The sequence below is a fragment of the Pezoporus wallicus genome, unplaced genomic scaffold, assembly GCF_028554395.1.
Source record: "Pezoporus wallicus isolate ANWC-B61680 ecotype Strahan unplaced genomic scaffold, APGP_CSIRO_Pwel_v1 contig_2132, whole genome shotgun sequence".
Lineage (NCBI taxonomy): Eukaryota > Metazoa > Chordata > Aves > Psittaciformes > Psittacidae > Pezoporus > Pezoporus wallicus.
In genome coordinates this window covers 2031735-2059320 of record NW_026637551.1, presented here as the reverse complement: position 1 = coordinate 2059320, position 27586 = coordinate 2031735, and the positions used below count along the sequence as shown (strand labels likewise).

The following is a 27586-nucleotide window of genomic DNA, read 5'->3' as shown; positions in this document are numbered from 1 at the left end:
GGACTTCTGCAACACGCATCTACAATTCTCTAGGGCGTTAAGGCAACAGTACCTGCTCACTTGTCTCTTTTAACACCTATGCTTCTGCACATGAATTGCTATGATGTACTAACCACTTTATCATTTTATTACACTTTATTATATCATAAACTTTTATATCATCTTAACGATCCTACAAGAAGCTTAATTGTTTATAGGAACAACTTAATTAACTAGAGTTCAGTAGGTTAAGCAGAACACAAATTGAGAGCTCTAAATGAAACAAACCCTACCACTCCATTCCACATAGCTTCAGAAGGTTAAAATTAGATTTGACTGCAAGAATAAAAAATTCATATTGCTTTCAAATTTTACAAAGTAGCAATAATACCTTGGGTAACCTTACCTCAGCTTTCTGTTTTACAAATGTGAAATTCAGTGGAATAAATTTTTATTTTTTTTTTTTTTTTTAGCTACTAGGAAGAATTTCAATTTGTGCTGTAGCATTATGAGGAAACTTGCACCAGATTAATTTAGCAGACAATAGTGTTACTTTATTATCCCAATTCCATCTGGATTTTAGAGATAGAAAACATAATACAAGAAATGTATAACGAGTCTCAGAGACTTCTCTAATTATACTATAATTGATTACAGTCAATTTTTCTGAAGTATGTTTAACGGGAGCTTTGTGAAATGGTCACAGTACGTGAACTGGGAGGGGGGAAGACTGATGTTTATGAGTGGTGGAACTAGCTGTATGAACCAGTCTTCCCAGCGTCTGAACTGCTTTCAGCAACCTTAGTACAGTAGGTTTTCTGGAAAAGCAGATGTGGTTCAGCATAAGTGGGAGAGTGTTTCACAGGCTTGAAGCAGAGTTACACCCTAGATTGAAACACCACCACAGTCTTGGCTTGCTTTTGTGAAATGCCTCTACAACACAGTACTCCATCCTAACAGAATGATATTAACAGGTGGGCAGTGCCTGCTGTATTTTCATTACAGTTTTCAAGGCTTCATAAAAGATGGAATAGGTTGCCTGGAGAAGGAGTGGAATTTCCCCTATTGTAAATATCAAGGCTCAGCTTGACAGGACCAGAGATAACCTAATCTGAGGCTCTGCTTTCAGTAGGAGGCTGCCCCAGACAATCTGCAGAAACTCTTTCCAACCTAGACTTCTGTGAAACACAGTTAATGGAATTTGAGGTGTATTTGGATTAAGATGGAAATCCTCCAAATCCAGACCACAGTCCATGACTCCCAAATGTGCTTCTATCTCACTGTGTATAGTATGTTAACCAGATGGTATTCAGGACTATTAAAAGACATAGTAACTCCTATCTCACCCATATTAAGGTAGAGAATATTTTTAATATGGTGTTAATGGCTAATAGAAAGGAGGCATTTGGCTTTGGAGACAAGAGGTAGGAAAGCTAGAAGATCGATGACTAGTAAAGTTAATAGAAAGAGATACATTAATTTAGTGGCTTCTGTTATAAATTGCAGGTTTCAGCAACGACACTGTCAATCCATGTGTCAAGGAACAGCAAAAGCAGAGCTGCCCAACAGAGAGGTCTGAGCCAGTAGTCAAGGGCAAGTCCAACACTGGCCAAGCCTGCACCATGGGCATAGTTCCTTGAGGTCTGTTCATAGTAGACAGAATCAAGTGCTGATAAACTGAGTCTTTTGACTACGTTAGGTATTGCAAGGGAATGAGTCAGGTCAAGGGTCTACTCAGGAGTTCCAGCCAGGAACAAAAGAAAGTGAGGCCAGAGACACGGCTCAAGACCAGGCTGCAACATCCATCTGAGGATCATCTAGAAGACAGGGCTATTGACAGTTACATCTGTGAGGTACCTTAGGAAGGGAATGAAAGTCTAGGCCTGAGCTTTAGTGGGGCTTCTGGACCCATGGGCTGAGAATGAAGGGCAGAGGTTTCCAGGGAGGCTGGTTAGCACAATGAAAGCCAGTTAGTGCACTCAGAGCAGTGAAACCATGGCCTGATCAAGAGTTGCTGTCACAAACAACACACAGAAAAGCAGCTGTGTGTTGGGATGCTCACCTTATTAATCTAAACGTGTTTCTCCATCAGGGTGGTCATCAGTGCTAAAATCCATTTTCACATAGGCACAAATGCACAGATGGAGAGGATGTCGAGGTCCACAGGCCACAGAAGAGAAGACGCTCTGTCTCATTTTCCGTAACATGGTCTCTGCAGTCAGGTGTCTTCACTCACGTGATATGCCCACGCAGGAAGTGTCTAGTAGCCTAGTTGTTTTCCTAGGAACTTGGAAGGAAAATCCTTTGCAGCTTGTTCCTTTGAACACATTAGCTATCAATAAGGAGGAGGGAGAAAAAGCCTACCACTGTATTTAAGGAGTAAATTTCAATTAAAAACGTGCTAACAAGGTACCAGTATGCAAAGTTAGGTCTGACCTTCATTTTTAGGAGAAAGCATTTTGGGGCACTTTTTTTGTTCTCTGTTTTTTTGGTTTGGGTGTTGTTTTTTTTTTCCCCCTCTTTTAATCTGTAATCATGTTTTCCACTATTGAAGAAAAAGACTTTTGTATAGAAAGACAACATAAAAGAAAACACCTGTTTGGCTTGCAGGAATTGGCCAGGAAGGCTGTTTTCTTGACAGGCCAGAAGCGACCAGTGCAGGGCCCCTTTAAAAGAAAAGTCAGGATATTTTTTTTTTTCCCCTTATTTCATGTGAGCATTGGCAGAAATTCTGACAAGCAGCTCTTCATATTTTATTATGTTCTTGTCTGGCAGAATCTCTGTCAGGCAAAAACCTTGTCAGCGGAAAACCTGTCGTAGGATCAGAGGAGACAAAAACAGGTGTCACAGAGGCAGTCAAAACTGAAGGAAAAAAAAAAGATTAGGCTAAAGAGAGAAAGGCAGACAATTACATTAATGCCATTGCTTTTATCTTATAGATGTCTGTTATTATCTCGGGGTGCTGAGTGCGCAATTGCCTCAAAGAAAAGTAGACAGGAGACAAGGGGAAACTTGATAGTTATTAACTGAAGAGGCAGTGTGTCAAAGCTGGATGGGGTTCAAAGTTTTGTAGAGGGATGAAAAAAAAATTGCAGACAGCAAGCAACGTCTGTGAACAAACTGTGGTTCTGCTTTCGGCTACATAAACTTAGTAGCAATCTAAATGTTTCAACTTGGAATCAGATCATAGAAGATTTAATGAAAGTTTTAATTCAGACTTTTTTTTAATAACGTTTATTTTGTGTACATGCAACTGAAGTGTTGGGTTGTTTGTTGTTTTTTGTTTTTTTTGATCTGTTATGAAAATGTTAGAGCAGGAGGCATGGTGAGGCATGAAGACATTTATCAGTTTAGTTGCTGTGGTGTTTGGGTTTGAAACACCTATTATCAACACATGTTTAATTTTAAAATGCTGTTAAGAATCCTTTTACTAAGTGTGAACATCTGTACATGCAAGCTGTAAATTAGAACATCACATGTGTCCCTCTGTCAGAGACTAAGTGCATTTGGCAAATGGTTTCCATTATTAGTTCTTAAATACAGTAAAAGGCAGAAGGAAAAGTTGAGTTTTCCTGTAAATTAGAATATGCCTGACTTACTTTCCTTTCATGATCTTTTGAAACCCACAGTGTCTTAGTGAGTATTTCTCTTCTATCTGGCTTAAGTTGTGGAAGGGACGAAGATGGAAGTGAAACGGAAATCACTAAAGGATGCCATAGCTGGAATTTATATCCAGACTGATTCAGGATGTTCACCCACCCATATAAATGTAAATATCCCATGCTTTGTGCACTTATGCCAGGGTGAATGGAGTAAGTTTGTACACTGAAAATGTGTGAGACATTCAATAGGCACTGGCAAGTTTTCTTGTCCTTAGTCACCTTCTAAGCATTATATATTTGAGAAACAATTTTTTCCACATACAAAATGCATCACATTGCACCATGTTACACGTGGTATTAACTGTGCAACCTGAGGAAGGTTAGCTTGGGCCACCTCTTATGTCTGCAGTAGTTTACCTGTCCTTCCAGCATTTTAGTAATTCGTGAGCTACCTTCTGTTCTTGATGAAAAGAACCATAGAACAGTTGGGGTTGAAAGGGACCTTAAAGATCATATAGTTACATAGTTTGAATCCCCCTGCAATGGGCAGGGACACCGTCCACTAAATCAGGTTGCTCAAAGCCCTTGAACACCTCCAGGGATGGGGAAGGCACAGCTTCTGGGCAGGCAACCTGTGCCAGTGTCTCACCACCCTTACAGAGAATTTCTTCCTAATGTCCAGTCTAAATCTCCCTTCTGTCAGCTTAAAACCATTCTCCCATGTAGTGACAGCACTACATGACCTTGTGAAAAGTCCATTTCCATATTTCATATAGTCCCCCTTTAGGCACTGAAAGCTGCTCTAAGGTCTCCCCGGAGCCTTCTACAGACTGAACAAGCCAAAATCTTTCAGCCACTCTTCACAGGGGAGGTTCTCCAGCCCTCTGAACATCTTCATGGCCCTCTTCTGGACTTGCTCAAACAGGTCCATGTCCCTCTTGTTTGGAGGCACCACAGCTGAATACAGTACTGCAGGTGGGGTCTCACAAGAGCAGAGTAGAGAGGCAGGATCACCTCATTCAACCTGCTGGTCACGCTCCTTTTGATGCAGCCCAGGATACGGTTGGCTTTCTGAGCTGCAAGCATACACTGAGGCTGGCACATGCACAGTTTCTCATCCACCAACAGCCCCAAGTCCTTCTCCTCAGGGCTACTCTCAATCCATTCTCTGCTCAGCCTCTCTCTGTGCTTGGAATTGCCCTGACCTAGGTGCAGGACCTTGCACTTGGCCTTGTTGAACTTTATGCTGTTTATGCAGGCCCACCTCTTGACACTGTCCAGGTCCTTCTGGATGGCATTCCTTCTCTCCAGCATATTGACCAATCACACAGCTTGATGTCATCAGCAAACTTGGTGAAAGAAAAAAATCTTGAACTCTGAAATGTGAAGCTCCATATTGCCATTATTAATACTGTATCTGGTTTACCATACTCAACATGCTGTTGTTGCCACAGTATTTTGGAGTCTTTTTATGATGATGTCGTATATTTAATCTGTCTGCTAATTTCAGTTTCTCTTGCTATCAGAAGTAACCCACTTAGATTAAAAAAATGTCTGGGAAGCTCTCTGTTATTGTCTAAACACTACATAAATTTTTTTTTTTTCATTTTCCTATTGACCCTTGAACAAATCTAGTAATCTGGAAAGATGATAATGTTTATAAAATTCGGTGTTGTCATGTGTTTGTGTATGCATTCCAACTGTATGCCTTCCTGGTAAGTTAGAGAACTGGCTAAAGAGGATGTCAGAAAATCTAGATTGGGACTATTTCAGAGCCCAAATTTAAAATTGAAATGAAATGAGATTTACTGACTCTTCTTTATGGTGGTCTGAGAAATACAGCCAGGCAGTTCATCTGAGAAAAAGGGTTCCACTAGACTTTTTCATCCCTCTCTAGGATACCTAAATATTAATCTAGAATCAGGCCATTAGCAAAAGGTATGTGTATTTACAATTCCAATTGCATTAAAACTAGGATATTTCAAAATATTTTATATTCTGTATAGGCAAAATGTCATGCTTTTATTGTAGCTATCCAAAAAACAATATGAGACCTCAAAAGTACAAAATTAATCACTGCATACTTATATTTCATTTGCTTATCAAAAAATGAATCCACTCAGAAGCATGACTTTTAATTTGGTTGACCTTGTCCACTGCATGTTGGGAAGGAAGGAGTCTAAGGTTGGTGAGTAAGTTTGCATAGCTGAGCCTATGAACTGACCGCAGAGATATAGATGAAATGAAAGATTTTGTCTTTGTTTTCTGCCTTTTGATAAATTGAACAAGTATTTGAGCCTTATTTTAAACTATCTATCTTTTGCACTTAATTTTCTTCGAATTACACAGTTTCCCAAAACTCCAGTAAATTATAAATGGTGAAGTAGATTTCCCGTCCCCATTTTATTATATTAAACCCCGCCACCACCACCCCCCTCAAAACCCAACAAACCACAAATAGGATATAAAAGTTTGGTCATCGATTTCTCATAAATATGTCAAGTTTTTTGCCGGAATTTTGCATGGTAGGAATACTTCAGGCTGTAGTATGAAGATTGATATTGTAGCAATTTCAAAATTCTCTTTGTAATTCAGATTATCCTAAGCAGAGTCTCTGTAAAATCTAGAAGTTTTTGTTTATGTTCAGGAAGGTAAAAAGAGGATAAGGCAACATCGGTGGTTCACGCTTGATATTATGAAGCATTTCTTTACCGAGATGGTAATCAAACACTGGAAAGGGCTTCCTAGAGAGGTGTTCAAGCCTGTCAGTGTTCAAGAGGTATTAGGACAGTGCCCTTAATAACAGGCTTTAATTGTTGATCTAGCCCTGAAGTGGTCAGGCAGTTGAACTAGATGATAGTTGTAGGTCCCCTTCAATTGAAATAATCTAAATTACCTGTATTATTATGGTGCATACTTGATACTTCAGAATTAGGTAAGACAAACACTGCTGAAAAGTTTCTGATTCCTGTTCTAATTATCCAATTAGAAATCTTGGGGTGTTGAAGGCAATGTTTTGTAACATCTAATTTTTTATCATCATTTCCCTCCCTCCCTCCCCGTTAGTAATTAAAATTTCCGGAGGGTAAAAAAAAAAAAAAAAAAGAGAAAAAAATTGAAATTTAGAATTCACTACAGAAATACTACCCAGTTTTAGGTTTTTATAGTAAACCACAAGGGCCTTTTTAGGCTGTTGCACAAAAATTTTCACTACTTCAGAAAGTATGTGATTTTAAGAACCTTTAGATCTCTTCTTCTATCAGTGAATAGCTTTCCACTCACATGAGGTAAAAAATATCAGACTATTGGGGCGGTGCTGTTAAAGGCAGCCTTCTTAGCGCAATCGTCTGAGACCATTTCCGTCATTTTTGGAGAAGATTGTGCAGGTTAAAACCAAAAAGTCACAAACATGCTAAGACTTTTCTGATTGAACTTTTGAGGCTACTGAAAGTGTAAGAAGTGTGAATTAATACCTCATACTCCACCAGGAAGGGACTTTTAATGTGTGGTTTAGGATGTTTAGTTATGGTATCTTCTTAATAAGGACACATCTATTTATGTCATTTTTCAGGTATGATAAAGCTCATTCTACTATATAGCATGTTACATCCTGAATTCTTCCTAAACACTTACAGAATCATACACTGTTGCAGATACCATTGAATGTATTCACCTCTGAAGCACAGCATTGTTCATTATCCTACAGAAACTGAACCAATAGTTTAAAAGAGAAAGTGGTGAGGAATGCATTATTCAAATGAAATTAGATGGGCAATTCAGGACAGCAGAATACAACTGTCTACTGTGAGATTTAGCAAGGCTAAAGTTAAAACTCTTATCCTTAGAGAAAAAAAAAACAACCAAGATTTAGATTCTTCTCTTGTCCCTTATTTGAAAAGGTACGTGTCTAACAATATATATGGAATCTTGAATCCATTTACAGCCCGAGCTTTAGTTCAGTAATGATACCAGAAGAGAAGTCAGAAGTTCTACCAAAAGTAACTGTTGTCTGTCAACTATTTTCTTAGCAATCTAAAGATACAAAACAATTTTTATAAATTACAAATCACAGTGAAAAGTTTCATTCTCCAGCCAAGTGCAAGGAGTTTCAACAGTCAGTGGTCTGAAAGAATTTGAGAAGCTTACCATACTATTATTTCTCCTATGGGTACAAGTGCATTTCCTTTTTCTTCATGTACAACTTTTTGCCTTTTTTCTTTTCTGTCCAAAGCACGAGGTCTCTCTTTAGTTTGCAAATGTTCTCACACACCCATGCAGAAATATATGCTTCTTTGCATAATAAATTACAGATTTTAGTGCATATCCTGACTTGTACTTCAAAAGGATAAAATCCACTGCTTATTTGTTTATTAAATAATTTGCAAAAGAAGGGGTATCTCAAAATTGGAGGTAATTTCACTGTCACTTGGAAAGTTAAGCCAACACCAGGCTATCTTTTATTTGTGTGTACGTCTTGAGAAGTGGATGTCTGTAATATTGCTTGAAAACAAATGTTGCAGATAAATGGAATAGTACAGGGTATGTTGTGAAAATTTCTGTCTGCTGGTCAAAAAGTGTGCTTAGTAATTTAAAAGGACCTTTTTAATTTCTTTTTTTCACTTCTGTTCTATCTTGGCTTTTCCAAAGCTATTATCCTCAGAGCTGTCACATTACATGAAGTGGGTAAATGTCCACAGAGTTTTGTAATCTCATTCTAGATATTAGTTTTATAATCCACCCAATACTCTTTAGATAAAGATGTCTTACAGTCATTATGACTTGGGCCAAAGTAGAATCGTAACCTTAAAAATCCTCAGCAAGCCAGGTCTTCTTTAGCTGGAAGAAATTGCAGGCATAGAGTTTAAGTAAAGAGAAACAAAACCAAGTATTAAGATATATATTATATTAGAAATACAGTATGATGCACTGATTAAAAAGCATTGAATATTCAGAAAATATTAATTCAGGTGTTGAGTCTGGTCTGAATTTGTGTAAACTTAGAGAAGTCGGTTAACATTTTCAGACACTTTTCTCATTCTGTAGGACTGAAGGTGGAAAGCTCAAGGTGATCCAGAACTGCTTAGTTATTTTGATAGTGTAGTAGAAGATCTGTTCTATCTATTAAAAGCAATATTATTTGCAGAATTCTTACTGTGAGCAATAGTATTTAAAAAAAAAATACTAATATTTTACTTTATTTTACACCTTCCAAATTGTTGCTCTGCCTTCCCAGGTACATGTATACATGTCAGCATGTCAGCACACATACAGCACAGCACAGCTGCGCAGTGACAAAATCAATTTTCTAGGCTTTTCTAGATGAGTATTTTGATGACACATCTATTGCGGTAGCAGCAAAATAAACATGTCAGAAAAAAAATCACACTTAAAGGGGGTAAAAAAAAAAAGTAGGAAAGTGTTTGACCTGTTTAAGCTGCAATCAAACCCCATTCATTAGACTGTGAAATAAATCATCCAACATCATGAAGCCTATGTAGTCAAAGTACTTTGGAAGAATAGCTTTTGGAAGAAAAATCCCACCCTTCACATCCTGCAGTATGAATGTCCTGTGGAGAGACAAAGGATTGCAGACCATAGGTTTGCCAATTCCTTATCTTTTCCGAATGTTAAATTAATATTTAAAGTTATTTATTCAAAGTTGACTTAACCACTAGATTAGGAAAGATCAGACAATCAGTTGAAAGAAATGAAGTATGAGGAAACTAGAACTCTTTGAAAAAGTATTCCTTGGAGTAAATGTGTTGAATGAAGCCAGCAAGTAAATGATAAGGGCCTTTGCGCTCTGGATATAAGAAAGCAATTTATCAAGAGTACATGAACTCTCCAGTGACCATAAGCCAAGAATAAACCAAAGTACAGGAGGAGAAGTCCCTATAAAATCATTTCAAATGCTCAGAAACTTTTGTTTAAAATAGCAGTGAGAAGCTTAGGTGCTGCAACATAGTCCATAAAATGAAAAGAAAATTAAATTCAAACACTGATACTCAGTAAAGTGTGTGATGCCATATGCACTTCCATCATATTTAACATCACAAGGGGATAAGAATTACCTTCACCCTGCAAACCACCCCTCCTCTCATCTCTAAATTATTCATGTCACAATGAATAACATGAAATTTACACAGAAGGGTAAAACAAAATAGCCAGCTCAAGTAGCAGTAAATTCATGACAGAATTTATGGTAAACCAGGGGACTAATTTTTAACATGCTTAAAAGTCTGGAGTTTAGGGTGTATCTCTTTTCTTTTTTTCCTTAGACATTAAGTCTTAAACCTTTACCGGTCCAAATAATTCTACATAGCTTCAGTATTGTTCATCAGTTAATCATAAATTGTTGTCATTTCTGATGATCTTATGAGTATTGTCGTCTCTTGGGTTCACCTGAACACCTTTTTACTCTAGAAATTAGAGTTAATTGTGACCTTTGGAAACTAGAACTGTTTCAGACTGCGTCTGTGAAAAAGAATCATGCAGTGATATGTGGTGTCTCTCAGGGGTCCATACTGGGACCAGTACTGTTTAATATCTTTATCAATGACGTAGACATCAAGTGCAGCCTCAGCAAATGTGCATATAACACCAAGTTGAGTGGTGTGGTTGACATGCCTGAGAGATGGGATGCCATTCAGAGAGACCAAGAAGTGGGCCCATGTGAAGTTCATGAGGTTCAAAAAGGCCAAGTGCAATATCCTGCACCTGAGTTGGGGCAACCCTTGTTATCAGTGCAGGTTGGGGGATGAAGGGATTGAGAGCGGCCCTGTGGTGAAGGACTTGGAGGGACTGGTGCCTGAAAAGCTGAACATGAGCTGGCAGAGTGCATTTGCAGGCCAGAAAGCAAAACATATCTTGGGCTGGACCAAAGGAAGTGTGGCCAGCAGGTCAAGGGAGGTAATTCTGCCCCTCTACTCTGCCCTGGTGAGATCCCACCTGGAATACTGAATCCAGTTATCCTTTCCTCAGCACAGGAAAGACATGGACCTGTTGGAGCAGATCCTGAGGAGAGCTACAAAAATGATCAGAGGGATGGAACACCTCTCCAATAAGGAAAGGCTGAGAAAGTTAAGGTTATTCAGCTTGGAGATGAGAAGCTCCATGAAGGCCTTACTGCAGCCTTTGAATACTTAGAGGGGGCCTATAAGAAAGATGGGAACAGACTTCAGTAGGGCCTGTTGCGGTAGGAAAAGGGGTAATGGTTTTAAATTAAAAGAAGGTAGATGGTGAAACACTGGAACAGGCTGCCTAGAGATGTTGTAGATGATCTGTCACTGGAAATATTCAAGGTCAAGTTGAATGGGGCTCTGAGCAACCTCATCTAGTTGAAAATACCCCTGTTCATTGCAGGGGGAGTTGACTAGATGACTTTTAAAAGTCCCTTCCAAGTGAAACCATTCTGTGGTTCCTTATATGAATCCTACAGGTGATATTTCTCTGGAAAATAAATGCATCTGCAAATTTGATGTGTTTAGATAATTCTTTGGAATTAGTTTCTTGTCTTTCCTTTAGCTCTGCTCTTACATTTAACCTCTTTTCTTTCAGCCTTGGACAAGCTTAGTACTCAGCACCTCTACCACCCAACCCAAGTGGAGATTGTGCAGTCCAACGTTGTGTTTGACATCAGCAGCCTGATGCTCTACGGTACTCAGGCTGTGCCTGTAAGACTGAAGATACTACTTGACCGACTCTTCAGTGTACTGAAGCAAGAGGAGGTTTTGCATATTCTACATGGCTTAGGCTGGACACTTCGAGACTATGTTCGAGGCTACATCCTTCAGGTAGGAAAAAAAGCAAAGCATGTTTACAAACCCAGTTAATGCAAATTTATTTTGTGTAGACATACTGACCATGCACCCAAAGAGGTAGAAGGATATGAAATAAATTTAGTGTGGCATGTGACAACTAATGATGGTGTTGACAACATAAAATATTAAATTTTTCCTAAGCTAAACAAAAATAAAACACCGTAGTATTTATTTGTATTTGCTTGTGGTTCTTGTAGGAAATAGCTTAAATACTGAAAATAATAAGCTTAGCTAGCTGCAAGACTGCTTTGGTCATCAAAAGCAACTAGCAAGTTTTCAAGAGCTACTGTTTGACTTAAGAAACTAAGATCCAAGCCAGCAGCTCCTTCATCTTCTCTTTCCTTTTTTTAGCAAGATGTCTAATAAGATGTAAATGAAATGGGGGTTGTGATCATGGTTGTATTGAGAAGTATCCTTACATTGTAATGTATAAATGGGAAAATCACGTTTATAAAGCCATTTTAAAAAGGTAGCTTTAAATAAAGTGTTACATGCAGATTGGTTAAGATAAGGCAAGCAAAAAAAACATAAAGTAAGTAAAAAATGGACAGGCTTGCTTTATGAGTGTGCTCATGAATATCTATGGTTGCTTATCTGAAGTATTTAATAATCTGTTGGGTTCTAAAGTGAATTATTACATTGTATAAGACTATTTCTGATTCAGAATCTAATACTACATGCTTATGAATTTTTCTAATTGCTGCTGACTTTTCAGGAGCTCTGCATTATATAGAAGTCATACAGTTATTGAAGTAGATACACCTGAAAAGCTTTGAAAATTCTAGTTTCTGATTTATTTCTTTACTTTCTTAGGGATGATAGCATTCTTGGCATATGGGAATCCTTATCCCTGCTCTGTGGAATCCTGACTGTATTTTTAAATTCCTCTTCGATTATCTGTCCTTTGTGTGAAAGTAAATTATCCTTATGTAATTCTATGGAAACCTTCACATGCTGTGTTCTTATATTTTCTTAAATGCTCTGTACATAGGTTTTCACAGAAAAGTATACTGAATTGTAGAAGAGTCCTAGGGAAAGAGTAATAAAAAGGCTATTACTTTAATAATGAGAACCTGTTATAGGGATATCTAAAGAATGGATCTCTTTAATTGTTTCAGCATTGTCAAGCATTTATTTTGTTAAAGCTAAATGTTTCATAAGTTCAAATACAATAGAATTCATTTTGCATTAGCAGTCTAAAACTTACAGTTAAGTATTTCTATGATATTTATAAAATAGATATCTATAGATGTTTGTACAATACCTATGTGTGGATCTGTATTTACAGATATTAGATATTATATATACTTTAGATAGATACATGATAGATATCTGTAGAGATACTTACTGTAATGGAAATTTGTGCATGTTGCGTCATATTTTAGATTCTGGATTTTGAATGCTACTGATCAGGAAGGCTGAAGAAATATGATTTGCAAAGGAATACACGTAAAAAAAAAAAAAAGCATCCTTTCCAAGACATAACATTAGAAACTTGAGATTTACTAAATACAATTTATAGTTAGTCGTAATATATTGCAAGTTTAGAATATAGATACAGCGGTTTAGAATATAATTCAATGTTCCTTACAGACAAGACTGACTGAAATCAGTAGTTTTCTTGTTTTAAAAGTCATAGAATCAGGTTCATATTGATATTTTTTTTTAATTATCTATTGGAATGATCTTAATATATACAAGAATAGCTTGTAATATAATTACATAGAGGTTTATATAGAGTGAGATTGTGACCTATGCGTCTGAGTGGTGTAAAGGCCTATAATACACTAGTAGGTCAGAGTTCAGTTTATCTAAAACTCAATCACATTGTAGCCCTCAAGGCATTAATTTTACCATTGCTACATTCAACAACAGTATATTGAATATTATGTCAGTTAAAGGAGAACAATTATCAATATAAGGGCAGGCTTTACAGCCTTGCCACATATTGACTTGGTTAGCACTTGGCTGTGGATTGTGTTAGTAGGTGGATGAAGACTTATGATATGTGTAGTTGAACCGGCTGTTAGTTTAGCTCTCCAATTTTAAAGAATCACAGACTGGTCAAGTTTGGAAGGGAGGTCATCCTATTCAACTCCCCTGCTCAGGCAGGGACACCTAGACCTAATTGCCCAGACCATGTTCAGTCAGCTTTTGAATAGCTCCAAGGATGGAGATTCCAGAAACTCTCTGGGCAAAAGATGCATTTTGTTTCCATTAAAGCTAGGAAGCTCAGAAAGGGAAACTGCTTAGTAAAATATACATGAAATCTTAGGAAAATTAATCAAATCTATGATAACAAAAAAGTCTTTTTTAAAAAGTAACTCTATTGCAACTATCTGATAAAAAGGAGAAAAGGGGCATAAAGGGAAATTTGAAAAGAAATTTGTGGTAGCATTAGCATAATAAAAGTGCATACAGATGAGAACTATGGGTAGTGTCTCCTTTGAGCAAAAGTTGTTGTTTGATGAAGCTCATCATAGAATTGGAACTCTTCACAGACTTACTTGATGTTTTCAAACTCAGCTTTTCCATACAAAAAGTTTCCAGTTAAATGTCATGAGTGTTTTATATAAGAAACAAAAGTATCAAGAACTAAAAGAAATTGCCCAGAATATTGCAGAGCTCTGGGATCATTGGTAGGCAGTCACACAGTGAATTCAGGAAGATCAGACTCTCAGTCTGGAAGTACAGTTCTTTTTAACTGATCTGTGCAAACCTGTCTAAGTTATAACCTAGTCCAGTCAATGCTAGAGAGTTTACCATGCATTAATACATATAGTATATAAGATACAGTATATAATATACACACATATATATATCTAGGAAAATGTTTAAATTTGCTATAATGCTGCAGCATGTAAACTGAGAAATGTAAACAATAAACTAGCTTGTTTGTCTCTAATAAAATTAATGTTTTAAACTTGTAACTTGATCACAGAACCATGGAATAATAGAACGCTTATGGTTGGAAAGGACAAAGATCTAGTTCTAACGCCCCTGCAATGGGCAGGGACACCTTCCACTAAACCAGGTTGCTCAAAGCCCCTGGCATTGAAGACCTCCAGGGTTGTGGCAGTACTCCCCTTAGGTACTGGAAGCTGCTATAAGGTCTCCCCTGAGCCTTCTCTTCTCCAGGCTGAACAATGCTAACTCTCTCAATCTCTCTTCATAGGAGAGATGCTCCCATCCCCTGATCGTCTTCATAGCCCTTCTTTGGACTTGCTTGAGCAGGTCCACATTCCTCTTGTGTTGAGGCTCCAGAGCTGATAGAACTGCAGATATTTATGAGAGCAGAGTGTGTGTGGGGGGAATTTTAGGGTAGATACATCCACTCAATATTGATTATTTTCGTATTGGCTGGAATTTTCTTTTCTCTTCAAGATGCATAATGAAACCCTTTTTCCCACAAAATAACTTTATCTCAGTAATTTTTGAGAAAAACCTCTGCGCCACTCGAGAAACAAGAGAAAACCAGTGGCTCTGTCTAGTGTGTATTAGTGCTTCAATGTGGATGGGCTTGTTTGTAACACCCTCCTTTTGATTAATAATGTTTCTACACAGCAGATTAAATAGCAGTGGGCAGAGAAAAAGTGCAGTATTTGTTGCTTTATTCAGTGAATACATTTCATGGAGCATATGAAGCAAAGGAACCTGAAATCAGTGGAGGTAAAGTCACAAAATGCCTTTCGTATTTGGGCACAGTCACAACATTGCCAGTAATGGCTGAAAGGCATTAAGACCTGGCAAGCTTTAACTAGCACCTTTGCAATAAATCTAATTTCTGGTGAATAAGTACTTATTTCTGAAATGTGAGTGAGTGACAATTTGGTCATCAGCCTTATCAAGTTGCTCACAGGATTAATGTTTTAGAGGAGGAATTGTCCTCTCATCTGTAGAAGAGATCCTCAGAATAGCTTTACTGCATAGAGAAACTTCCTGGACATTGTTTCCCTTATGGACGTCCATAGCACTTCAGTTTATCTGGTTTATCTGGTACCTATCTCAAGGAACTAAGTTAATGTTTTTCTGTGGAGCTGTTGTTGAGCCTGTAGGTTTTCTTTATGGGAACAGCCAATGTAACAGCTGTCTTTGCTGTCAACAACAGTAGCTGGTGTGGGTTAGATTCTGCACCTGCTACTCAAAGAGATGTATTAGTGGCTCTATTGATTTGTGTGAAGTTACTTCTGCTGTAAAGAACAGCTCAACTGTAAGTAAGTCTCCAGTGCTGGTTAGATTCCAGGTAAGCAGAGTGAAGAGGTAACTTTGCCAGCTGTTCTCATTTGCTCTGCCGCTGAAGAATACCACACCCATTTGCAAGTTCAACTACATGAGTAATTTCTCCCTAGCCAAGCTGTCTCTAAACAAGCCAGGTTAGAAAAATCCTCCTGTTAAACATGCTAAACTGATTAATCTGAGAGGAAAGGGTTAGAAAGCAATGATACCATGAGCAGTCAACAGCTGAAGCATTCAGCTTTTACACTGGTCCAGCTGCAGAAGACATAAGTGACCACAACTTAGAGGCCATAAACTGACTCTTTGCAAATAATAATTCAATGTTTTGAGTAACAGCTTTACACTTTTTCAGCTGTTCTGTGATCAAATAGTTGTATTGCCTTAGTGTAAAAGCGGATTGGGTCAAGAGATTTGGGGAGAGACCAAAGAGATAAATTTGAGCGTCTTTAATGATACCATTCTTAATTTCTTTTCTGTTCTTTCTCTGAGTAATCCCTTAGCACCTCATCCTCTCTAAGCAGGTGAAATATTAGCCATATGCACAGATAGAAATTACTTTATTGTTCTTAAATATTGCCCAACATTGGCCTGTCTGTGGAGTATTTCAGAAAAGCATGGGTTCTGTTGCTATCTGACCTCTTTTAGAGACTTTAGAGTCTTACCTTTCCCATCTGTATTCATTTGCCTCTTTTTAAGATCTTTAAACTTTTACTACGGAGCCCAAGTGCAAGGGCTATTTAAGCTTGTTAAACAATCTCCATTGCTTAAATGTATGCAACATCAGAAAGAAAAAAAACAAACATCAGCTCTGAGGATATCAGCTTTTCCAAGGTAGACAAATAGTGTCAGGTCATGGTAGTGATCATAGCAAACTTTCGGTCTCCCATCTATAACCACAAGACGTGAAGTTTCTGTCAGTCTTTTCCCCAAGTACCACCAGTTGATTTACTGTTTTTTTCCTTTCATAAAATAAGACCTGTAAAGTGGGGGTATGCTACATGATAAAGAAAACTGAGAGAAACAGTCAATCAAATTATTATATGGATGGGGAAAAAAAGGTTAGCCTTGCAACCCAGCAAAAGTTTGATGACAGCTATGCACAATTAATACACTAAAAATGGCTTTTGTATGAAGGTTATGCATTTATTTAATTGATACTACTCCTCATTCCTCATTGGTCTGTTTGTCAATCTCTTAATTAATACTTCCCACTTTAGCTCTGAACACTGGAGGATTTCCATGCATTTTAAGAAGCGGGCACTCAATCTTTACATATATGCTTTATGAGTATTACTGCATTTTAATGTATGGTAAAACTGATGCAGATTAAAGGTTAAGAAGTTTATCTGGTAAAAACTCTTAACAAAGCCAAAATACAACCGAAGTGTTTCACATGCAAGCTTATATTTCCCATAATAACTGCCGCCCACATCTAATTACTTGATAATGAGGAGAGAGTCACCCTTTTACACGCTTGATTTACTTTTTTCAGCTTTGTAGATACATGTCTGTCTTGTGGTTTTTTTTACCCCTGTAATTACTGTTAACACTATCATGTGTTCTTTTGTTCCAGTAGTATTTTTCAACAGTGATCCTCAGAGCAATCAAAGGCTCAAAGCTGGGAAACATCTATCCAGACTTCTACTCTCCTAGTACAGATGGGATTTAAATCTGGGCCTCTCTAGTATATGCCCGGCCTATTTCTTGTTTTCTGTGCCTGTCCCCTCCTCCCTCTCTTTCCACTCCAACTTACTCATCCTATTGTCATTGCCTCCCATTCTTCCCCCCCCCCCCCCCCGCCCTCTTCTTTTATTGCTTATCTTCTTCAGCCTCACCTCAGTTTCACTGCCTCTCCTCTGATTTTGCCTCTTTAGCACAGATGAAAAGTATCTGTTACACGATGTGTGCATCTCCCGAGTTTTCCATTCCTACCACAGCATCACTGCATGCTAATATTTGCAGCTGTGATCACGTATGAGAGTTTCCCTTTTCCCATATGAGTCAGTTTAACATGATTCCCCTGCACTCCTCTGGAACAGAGATTCTCTGCTATGCCCCTTGCTCTTTTGTATTCACCTTAGCCGTACTAAGCTAGGAGTAACTATCCTATCTGTAAACAGAAAGTGGAAAAAGCTCAGATAAACTTTTAAGGACTGAAGAGGGAGATGATAGGAATCAAAGCCCAGCTGCTGGGCCAGAGGAAAGCATTGTGTGTTTGAGCAAAGTAATGCCACTTGTTCTACAGTGTGAAGTGCTTTCAGATTTTCTCTGTATCTACACTAGCTTGCCTAACATTTCCCTGCTGCTTTTGGTGCTGTACCTCTAATAGTAATACTTCAAATCACACTAATGCTACATGACTCTATTTATCATAACCATTAGCACTTGAACTGAGAAAGAATAAAAAATAATGTCCAAAGAGTTTGATGGCACTTCTGAATGCCACCAGCACAAGTTTCATGACAGCAGATGTCTCAGTGACATGAAAACATCATTTGGATTTCCGGAATATGTGCAGCTGGAGAGCCGTGCTATTGCTGCTCTGTGTCTTGCATCTTGCAAGGGTAATGAAGCAGAGGGCTGTATAAGCCCTGGTGATCAACAGCAGTATACATGCTGCTGGTTCTTAATGACTACTATGAAATAGTCAGCCTTTATAACCACAGTGTTTCACATGGCTCAGAAATGCAAAGATGGCTTTTTTAAAGGCAAACATTTTTGACTGCTGAACACCAAAAGAAAAGAGAGAGAGACTTCTGTGTAGCTGTGTTTTTTATGCCTGGAATGTGTACTGTTTACAGTACTGGCAGTGAGAAGATCTCACTGACTGACGTAATTTTACAGAACTAGGCCCAGCTACTGGGTTACAGAGCCATGGGAATGGCTGTTACTGAAGATCTGCCAGGCATATGCCAGGACCATGTGTGCTTACTTTTTAAAATGGAGCTGAAAATTTCTTCACCTGCCAGGGCTTGAGTTCATGGTCCTGTGTCTCTCTTGTGATAGCTGATGAAATCACAAACACCTAAAGCAGAGTGGGGGATGAAGGAGTTGGGAGCAATAGTTCACTCCCTCTGCTGTTGTAGGTGTGAGTGATACCATCAAGCACTGCAGGAGAAAGAGAGCCCTGAACTTGAGTTTTGGCAGGTAAGCCAAGGAGGAAACTATTTCCAGCTTTCTTGCTTCAGAATGTGTTTGAATTTCTATTATAACCATTTATGATCACAGAAGTTTTCCCATTAAATATGTAGTTTTTTCCATTGAATATGTATACGTGTGTGTATACATGCACATAATTAAATAATCTATATGTTTTATTTGTAATAGATTTAAAGTGTGCGTGCCTGTGACAAAAGTCTGGTTTTGAGACTGTTTCTCTGTGGATGAGAGGAAAGGAGAGGATGGCTTTCCTCCTAGTCTTGTCTGGGCACTTTCTTGCTGACAATACTATGTTGAAGCCTCTACCAGAGCATATCCTGCACTATGCCAAAGAAATATGACCACTGAGTTGAGTACATGATCTTGGGGTTACTGTCCATCTCAATTTTCTTGTAATAAATGCAGTGACCTGTTATAAAAATAGAGAAAACGAAAAGGCATAAAGTTATTGATCAAAGGGAAATGTGTGTTCATATGGAGGCCAAGGAATTATTCTAAAAAATACAGCTCAGAGTTTAGAACTTCTGCTTTTTAGACTACACTCTTCACAGAGGACCTCATGCTGAATTCAGATCGTGGTCCTGGAACTGATAAGGTTCATAAGTAGCAATTAACTCAGAGAGTACAGAGTCCAGACCATGACACTTTAATGGATTTAAGACTTCCCACTTTAGACAGCTGTTGCTCTTGAGTTTAGAGGTGGTTTTGATTGTCTATGTGTCAGCACTGGCTTCAGGCACTTACGAAATTTAGGCCCACGGACACTTAGGAATCAGAAAGAGCCATAGAGAATCAAACTTGTCATCTGTCCAGCATCTGTTGATTTACTGCTTTTCTTGAAGTCCAAAGGATCTCAAGGGGACTTTTTTCCCTTCCAGCCTGATCTTTCAATGAGGTGCTAGTGCTTGTCCTGAGCAATAACAAGGAATAACAGTGAAGTGTGAGTGATTCTTATTAAGAAGGGTAAATGTCATTAGCACTCACTGTTGCCTTCTAGGCAGTAAGAACACAGCATTAAATGTAGATAGACAGCCCTCTTTTACTTATCAAGGTACATTTTAAATCTAATGAAGATGAACTCTTGTATTTTAATAAAGAAATTTATTTTTATTTCTTGTGCTAAAATATCTTCTATGATTTGGTTGTCATTTTGCACCACGTCCTAGAATTCTGAATACTTCACTTGAAGTCAGGAAACGTATTATTCTACTGGCTCTAATATATTAACTTGCTGCATGAGTCCTTTGTGCTTCAGCTTGGTTTCTCTCCTCCCCCATGGCTTTTAGAAAATGTTCTAATAATCCCAATTAATACTTGGATGTTTTCAATTAATGTTTATGAAGTGCTTTGAGATTCTCTAATGAAATAGAATGTGTAATTATGATTTATTTTTTTTAAGTCAAATTCTGAAAATCACCACCACTGGAACAGTTTTTTCAGCAAATATTTTTATAAGAATCCTTTTAGCAAATAGAAGGGAAGGATTTTGTTTGAGTTTTATACTAGGGGAAAATATGTCTGTTTATATCTAGGCTTGCTGGATTCTTCATGACAAATTTTGCCAGAATTTTACCGCAAAGTCTTACATTCCTCCTTCTGGAAAGGATGTGGAAACCATGGAAACCTGTGTTACTAACTGACAGTTGTCCTGCAGAAAAGGAAGTCAGTTGTAGGACAGTAGATTTTTAAGACTTCTGGCCCTGTATAGATCAGCATACTGGGTTTTGTGTATCTGTATAGTTTGCATATTGATGTGGAGATGGTAATGGACTTAACAGCATTATATTTTTATCCATGCAGCCTGGATATTGGATGTCTTTAGCTTGTGTCCAAGTTGTCATATGGTGCTGACAAATAGGAATAAAGGAAATGAGCTTGCTCATCTGGTTGCTTACAAGTTAGCTCATGTTGCACCAGGCTTTGCATGAAAACAATGAGTGGCTCTCAGATTATTTGGAAGTAACAAGGGCAATGCCTGTGCAGCTAGCTCAATATATAGCCAAAGGAGTGCTTGGTGAATGTCTTCAGAAAAGGATAGTCATCCTAGAAGGTCAGCATGTTAATATAAAGCAGTTCAGTATTACTAGCCTCTAACATTCGAAGGTCATAATTCAGATTCTGGATATTGGCGAATTCGTTTTAAAGATTAAATTTAGTGCAATGTATTTTTGCTTTCCTTTTTATAATGGAGAAAGTTAGGTTTGTATTTTCAAGTTTTTTCTTCCTGATTTGAAACCTACTATAAAAAAAAAAAAAATGAAAAATGAAAACTTCTTTAGGTGAAAAAGAAAATTAACGCAAGAATTCTAGTAAGCAGGTACAGTAAAAAAAAAAATATTAAAAAAAAACCCAAAGCAACTTGTAATATCAAAAAAATTTTTATAAAAGTGCAAGAGTTAGCTATTCTGCAGTAGTATTCCTAAGTATTAAATAAAACATGCTAACTATGTTATGTTACAATTCCCAAAAATGCTTTTTTCCAACCCATATCTTTTAGAAATATTTCATTAGGTAAAATAAAATCTAGTTTTAAAGAATTTAACTGTTACTAGTTCAATTATTTTCCATGTGTGAACTGATTTCCTATTGATAGGAACATTTCAAGCGGTACCACATGCTGCAAACCAGAGCTCTTCTTTCCCTTTTGTATGCTCAGACTTACGAGATAATGGATATAAGACCCATGACATTCACTTTCTGCCATAGCTGAAGGCAGAGATAGTTTCTTGAGAGAAAAAGGGTGAGGAATTAATAATGTCTGTGGCAGATTTTTCATCCAATTATGCTTGTTGTGAGGCTGCAGAAGGTGTTACAGAATGTAAGAAGCTGTTCTGGGACAACTATCCAGCAGAAGTGGTGTCGTGCAGAGAAAAAATGGCAGCAGCTTATGTTGTGCAAACCATCTCTGACCTGATCACTTACAGCCCTCACTTGGAGGCTGTGGCTTGAGGTGCCTGTGTTGACTCAACCACATACAGCTAGCAAGTTGATTTTACATAGTGAGCTTAAGGTGCATCTTGAAAGAGTATGTTTTACTAATGCCTGCTTGTATATGTTCTTGGAGCCTGATACTTGACGTGTCATGAACTGAACAGCCCTATAGTCCTGTGCGTATTTTAGGTTGCTAATTTTGTTATGGTATGGTAGTGCATATAGTACTAATTGTACTAAAACTGTCCTATAACAATTATTAAATATAAGGTTGTTTATTCTGGTAGTTGGAAGAGTACCAGTTCAGCTGGAATGAAGAGTTAGCTCTCTCACTGGGTTAGTACAACCATCTTTCTTAGGCATGGAAACGTCGTGACGTAAATAAACTGAGCTTTACACTTTTCCTGGAGTCACAGAAATAATAATATTTTTTTTTTTTCATAGAATAGAATCATAGAATGGTTAGGGTTAAAAAGGACCTTAAAAATCACCTGGTTCCATCCCCCCTGCCATGAGCAGGGACACCTCCCACTAAACCATGCCACCCAAAGCTTTGTCCAACCTGGCCTTGAACACTGCCAGGGATGGAGAATTCACAGCTTCCCTGGGTAACCCATTCCTGTCCCTCACCACCCTTACAGTAAAAAATTTACTCCTTATATCCAATCTAAACTTTAGGTTTTAACCCATTACCCCTTGTCCTATCATTACAGTCCCTAATGAAGAGTCCCTCCCAGCATCCTTGTAGGCCCTATGAGGTCTCCACGCAGCCTTCTCTTCTCCAGGCTGAGCAGCTCCAACTTCCTCAGCCTGTCTTCATACAACAGGTGCTCTAGTTCCCTGATCATCCTCATGGCCCCTCTCTGGACTTGTTCCAACAGTTCCATGTCCTTTTCATGTTGAGGACTCCAGAACTGCACATAATACTCCAAGTGAGGTCTCACGAGAGCATAGTAGTGGGGCAGGATCACCTACCTGCTGGTCATGCTCCTTTTGATGCAGCCCAGGATACGGTTCGCTTTCTGTCCTGCAAGCACACACTTCAGCCAGCCCATGTTCATTTTCTCATCAGCCAACACCCCGAAGTCCTTCTCTGCAGGGCTGCTCTGAATCTCTTCTCTGCCCAGCCTGTAGCTGTGCCTGGGATTCCTCCCACCCAGGTGTAGGACCTTGCACCCGTCATGGTTAAACTTCATGAGGTTGGCATTAGCCCTCCTCTCAAGGGTGTCAAGGTCCCTCTGGATAGCATTCCTTCCCTCCATGTGTCCCTGAACCGCACAGCTTGGTGTCATCATCAAACTTGCTGAGGGCGCACTCAATCCCACTGTCCATGTCACCAACAAAGATGTTGAACAAGACCGGTCCCAACACCGATCCCTGAGGGACACCACTCGTTACTGATCTCCAGCTGAACATTGAGCCATTGACCCCAACTCCTTGTGTGCAGCCGTCCAGCCAGTTCTTTATCCACTGAGTGGTCCACCTATCAAATTGATGTGTTTCCAATTTAGAGACAAGGATGTCGTGTGGGACAGTGTCGAACACTTGCACAAGTCCAGGTAGATGATGTCAGCTGCTCTACCCCGGTCCATCAGTTCTGTAGTCTCATCATAGAAGGCCACCAAATTGGTCAGGCAGGATTTCCCCTTAGTGAAGCCATGCTGGCTGTCACCAGCCACCTTGTTGTTTTTCATGTGCCTTAGCATGCCTTCCAGGAGGATCTGCTCCAAGAGTTTGCCAGGCACAGAGATGAGACTGACTGGTCTGTAATTCCCTGGATTATCCATTTTCCCTTTCTTGAAAATGGGGGTTATATTTCCCTTTTTCCAGTCGTCGGGAACTTCAGCTGACTGCCACGATTTTTCAAATATGATGGACAGTGGCTTAACAACTTCATTTGCCAGCTCCTTTAGGACCCGTGGATGGATTTCATCAGGTCCCATTGACTTGTGCATGGTCAGGTTCTTACCCAGATCCTCTCCTACAGTGGGCCTATGGTCTTCATTCTCACAGTCCCTGCATCTGCCTTCCAAGACCTGAGTGGTGTGGTCAGAGCATTTGGCAGTGAAGACTGAGGCAAAGAAGTCATTCAGAACCTCAGCCTTCTCCAAATCCAGGGTAGCCAGTTCTGAGCTTCCGGAGAGGGCCCATGTTGTCCTTAGTCTCTCTTTTATTTGCAATATGCCCATAGAATCCCTTCCTGTTATCTTTCACATCCCTAGCCAAGTTTAATTCTAACTGGGCCTTAGCTTTCCTAACCTGGTCCCTAGCTTCCCGGACAACATCCCTGTACTCTTCCCAGGCCGCCTGTCCTTGCTTCCACCTTTTATAAGCCTCCTTTTTGCTTTGAAGTTTTCTCCGCAGCTCCTTATCCATCCAAGGAGGTCTCCTGGCCCTCCTGCTGCACTTCCTTCTGGTTGGGATGCAACACTCCTGAGCTTGTAGCAGGTGATCCTTGAATATCAACCAAGAGTCTTGCCCCCCCCATCCTCTAGGGCTATATCCCATGGAACCTTACGAAGCAGGTTCCTGAAGAGGCCGAAGTCTGCTCTTTTGAAGTTCAGGGCAGTGAGCTTGCTGCACGCTCTTCTCACTCTCCTGAGGATCTCGAACTTGGCCATCTCATGATCGCTGCATCCAAGGCTGCCCTGGAGCATCACATTTCCAATGAGCCCTTCCCTGTTGGTGAGCATGAGGTCAAGCATGGCACCTCTCCTTGTCAGCTCCTCTCTTACTTGCAGAAGGAAGTTGTCTTCTACACAATTGAGGAACCTCCTGGATTGCTTGTGCCGGGCCGTACCATCCTTCCAACAGATGTCAGGGTGGTTGAAGTCACCCATGAGAACAAGGGCCTGTGAGCATGAGGCTGTTCCTATCTGTCTATGGAGTGCTTCATCCACAGAGTCCTCTTGATCAGGTGGTCTGTAACAGATCCCCACAGTAATGTCTCCCATAGCTGTTCTCCCTTTAATCCTGACCCCCAAACTCTCTGTCAACTGATCACCTGTTCCCAGACAGAGTTCCATACTCTCCAGCCTATCCCTAACACAAATAGCAACTCCCTCTCCCCATCTGCTGGGCCAGTCCTTTCTAAAGAGCCTGTAACCTTCCATTCCAACACTCCAGTCACAGGAGCCATCCCACCATGTTTCTGTGATGTCTATTATGCCCCCGCAGATGCGCACACATCTCTAATTCCTCTTGTTTGTTCCCCATGCTACAGGCATTTGTATAGAGGCATCTGAGCTGAGCTGCAAATGAAGCTGGTTCATTGGCTGGAATGGCTGGAATATCTCTACATTGCTCCAAGCATTTATCATAGGTGCTAGCAACTGACTGGGTGTGTTGGGATGGAATGAAGCTCTCCCCCAACACATCTAGTTTAAAGCCTCCTTGACCAGTCTGGCAAGCCTCCTACCAAAACTGCTCTTCCCCTTCTTAGACCAGCTCCACGACACCACCACCCGCCCCCCCAGTAGACCTGGCCTACTAACTTGGGTCCTGTGTTCAAGACACCCGAACTCCTGACTATGGCACCGCCCTTCTAACCATTTATTAATTTGGCCAATCCTGGCCAATCAAAGTTTTAATTTGTTTGGGTTTGGTGAATATTAACATGAAGGGTCAAATTGATCGATGAAAATATAGTACATTAGCATGGAACTGCTTGGTATATCAATGTTAAGATGTTTGGAGCAGGATAAAAATGTCAGTGCAATAGGAAGTTTTATAGGCTTTGAAGCACTTGTGAGAATTTAAATGTCAAACCAGTCTGAGGTGCTTCAGATGTGCTGCAAACTGAAAATTTGAAATTAAAGTATACATACTGCTATGTCTGAATAATAGCTTCAGTAACATAGTATGAATTTCCGGTACTAGTCACACCAGACTTCAGATGTGCGTCTGTAACGCATTTGCCCTTCACCAGTCTGCTTTATGTTGTGGTACTCTGTAAGTCCCTCTTTAAGGTACTTGTTTTCATTTCATCAGAGTATTTACCCTCAGTTCATACAAGATAATTGTCTGGAATCAGCAGCTATTGCTCTGTACAGAAGTCCTGGGTTTTTTGTTCGTTTTTTTTTTTTTTTTTTTTTTGTTGGTTTTTTTTTATCTAGCTATTCAAAGGAACAGGACTTGTATGACAATGTTTTACATAACTTCTTTCAGCTTAGTTCAAGAGGTGGGAAGGAAGGGGCTGCAAATCTATGAAGTCTCTGTACGGTTTTTATCTGTGGCTAGGTAGTTCCTACTGAACTGGTAAGAACTGGTTGTTCGTACACTGGTAGTTCCTACTCTGAAGACAAAGACCCATCCCTTTTGAGGCATGAAGAAAGTGTACTAGAGAGAAGGGGGGTAAGGGTTTGTAAAAATGCAAACCAGAAGAGGTCACAGCTTATTGGACACTAGGGACATAAAGGCATAGGGAGCCAAACATAATTTGATACCTGGATAACTGTTCAGTCACTATCAGAAAGTGAGTCCTGATTTCAGCAAGGTGCCTGTGCATCTACCCAGCTTTAAACAATTAAAGCCCTTGACTTCAACAGGGATCTGCTCACATGTTTAATGTTAAGCATATGCTTGTATATTTTTCTGAATTTTGGCCTCGATGAATGTATATATGTCAGCTTGGTCAGCTGAGGTCACACATACAGGTCGCTTCCTATATGCATTGTCCTTTAGTTGAAAAGGAATGAATAGAAGGTTATGGTAACTGTATGAGAAAGTATGTTTCAATTAAAAATTGTAAGTTTCTAAAGACTCTTTATTGTTAATTGTTTTCACTGCTGTAGGCTCCATCCCTCTCTGCACTGACATTTATTACATCTCTCAAATCCAGGCCACAAGGCATGGATCATTTGCGGTATGTTTTGCACGTGGAGACTCACTAATGAAGCAGATTCTCATTGTGAGGTCTCCAAGTCAGTTTCACCATGTTCATGATGACTAGGACCTCGCTAAAAGAAGGTCTTAACTTCTTTAGTCCAGTCTGCTCTGCTTTTTTAATTTCCTGATCCAAGCAGGAGGTTCTGGGGGGAGGTAGAAGAAATTATTAGTGAGCACAGGGTCCTTGCCCAGCTTGACCATCTCCTACCCCAGTGTCTGTGAGTCAGGTGTGGATAGCTGCTGCATCCCCAATTTCTTTCTGTTCTAGCTTGGTGCCTGCAGACCACCCTAGAGACAGTTCTTTGACTTCAGCTATGCTGGGAGCCAAGACCAGCTGCTGAGTTGATTACATAGTACATACAAATTGAGAGATGAGTTTCTGTTCCTCTTGAAATGTGTGGACATAATTTACCAAATACCCTCTGTGAAAAAGAGGAGGAGGTTTTCAAAAATAGTTAAAGTACTTTTTAATACATGACTGACTGAAGTAGTGGGAAGAACACACTACAGCTAGAAATCAAATAGAGGAAGAGTCCTTCAAAGTTGTATTTCCAACAAACTTTGGCATGTTTAGAAGCCAGTCTTCCTTCCTAGTATCCTGGTCTTTTATTGCTCTTGGCAGTTTGTCCTTTGTGTCACTCAAGAATTCAGAATGAATCTTTAAAAAACAAATTGTACTGCATTTTGTTTGGAGGAAAATGGGAGACTTCTGCTTTAGTGGATGGACTCACTTGGTGTGTGGAATTGTAAAGAATACAATGGGTTAGCATCTTGCATAGTCATTGCAGTGTTAATTCTGACCTGGTTACATGGTAAATAATGTTGGCTGATATAAAATAAACACACTCCTGGTTTGCACCATATGTTTTATAATAATTTCTGTAGCTTTGCTTGATGTTGTTGAAAAGTAGCTGACAGATCTTTGAAGTTATTATTTTTACATTCACAATTTTTTTAGAAGTAAGTTACTGT

General features: G+C 39.3%; 1 protein-coding gene across 5 annotated transcripts in view; it reads left to right on the top strand.

The window, feature by feature from the left end:
- BNC2 (basonuclin zinc finger protein 2) overlaps positions 1-27586 on the top strand; it is a 338371-nt gene that overhangs the window by 232540 nt on the left and 78245 nt on the right. For 4 of the 5 annotated variants that reach the window (XM_057406295.1, XM_057406293.1, XM_057406294.1 and 1 more), the window contains one exon: positions 11139-11374. In XM_057406295.1, coding sequence (XP_057262278.1) covers positions 11139-11374 — 236 coding nt within the window. Of the gene's footprint in view, positions 1-10367; positions 10518-11138; positions 11375-27586 lie in introns of those variants that run through there. The other variant, XM_057406296.1, reaches the window with a different exon arrangement.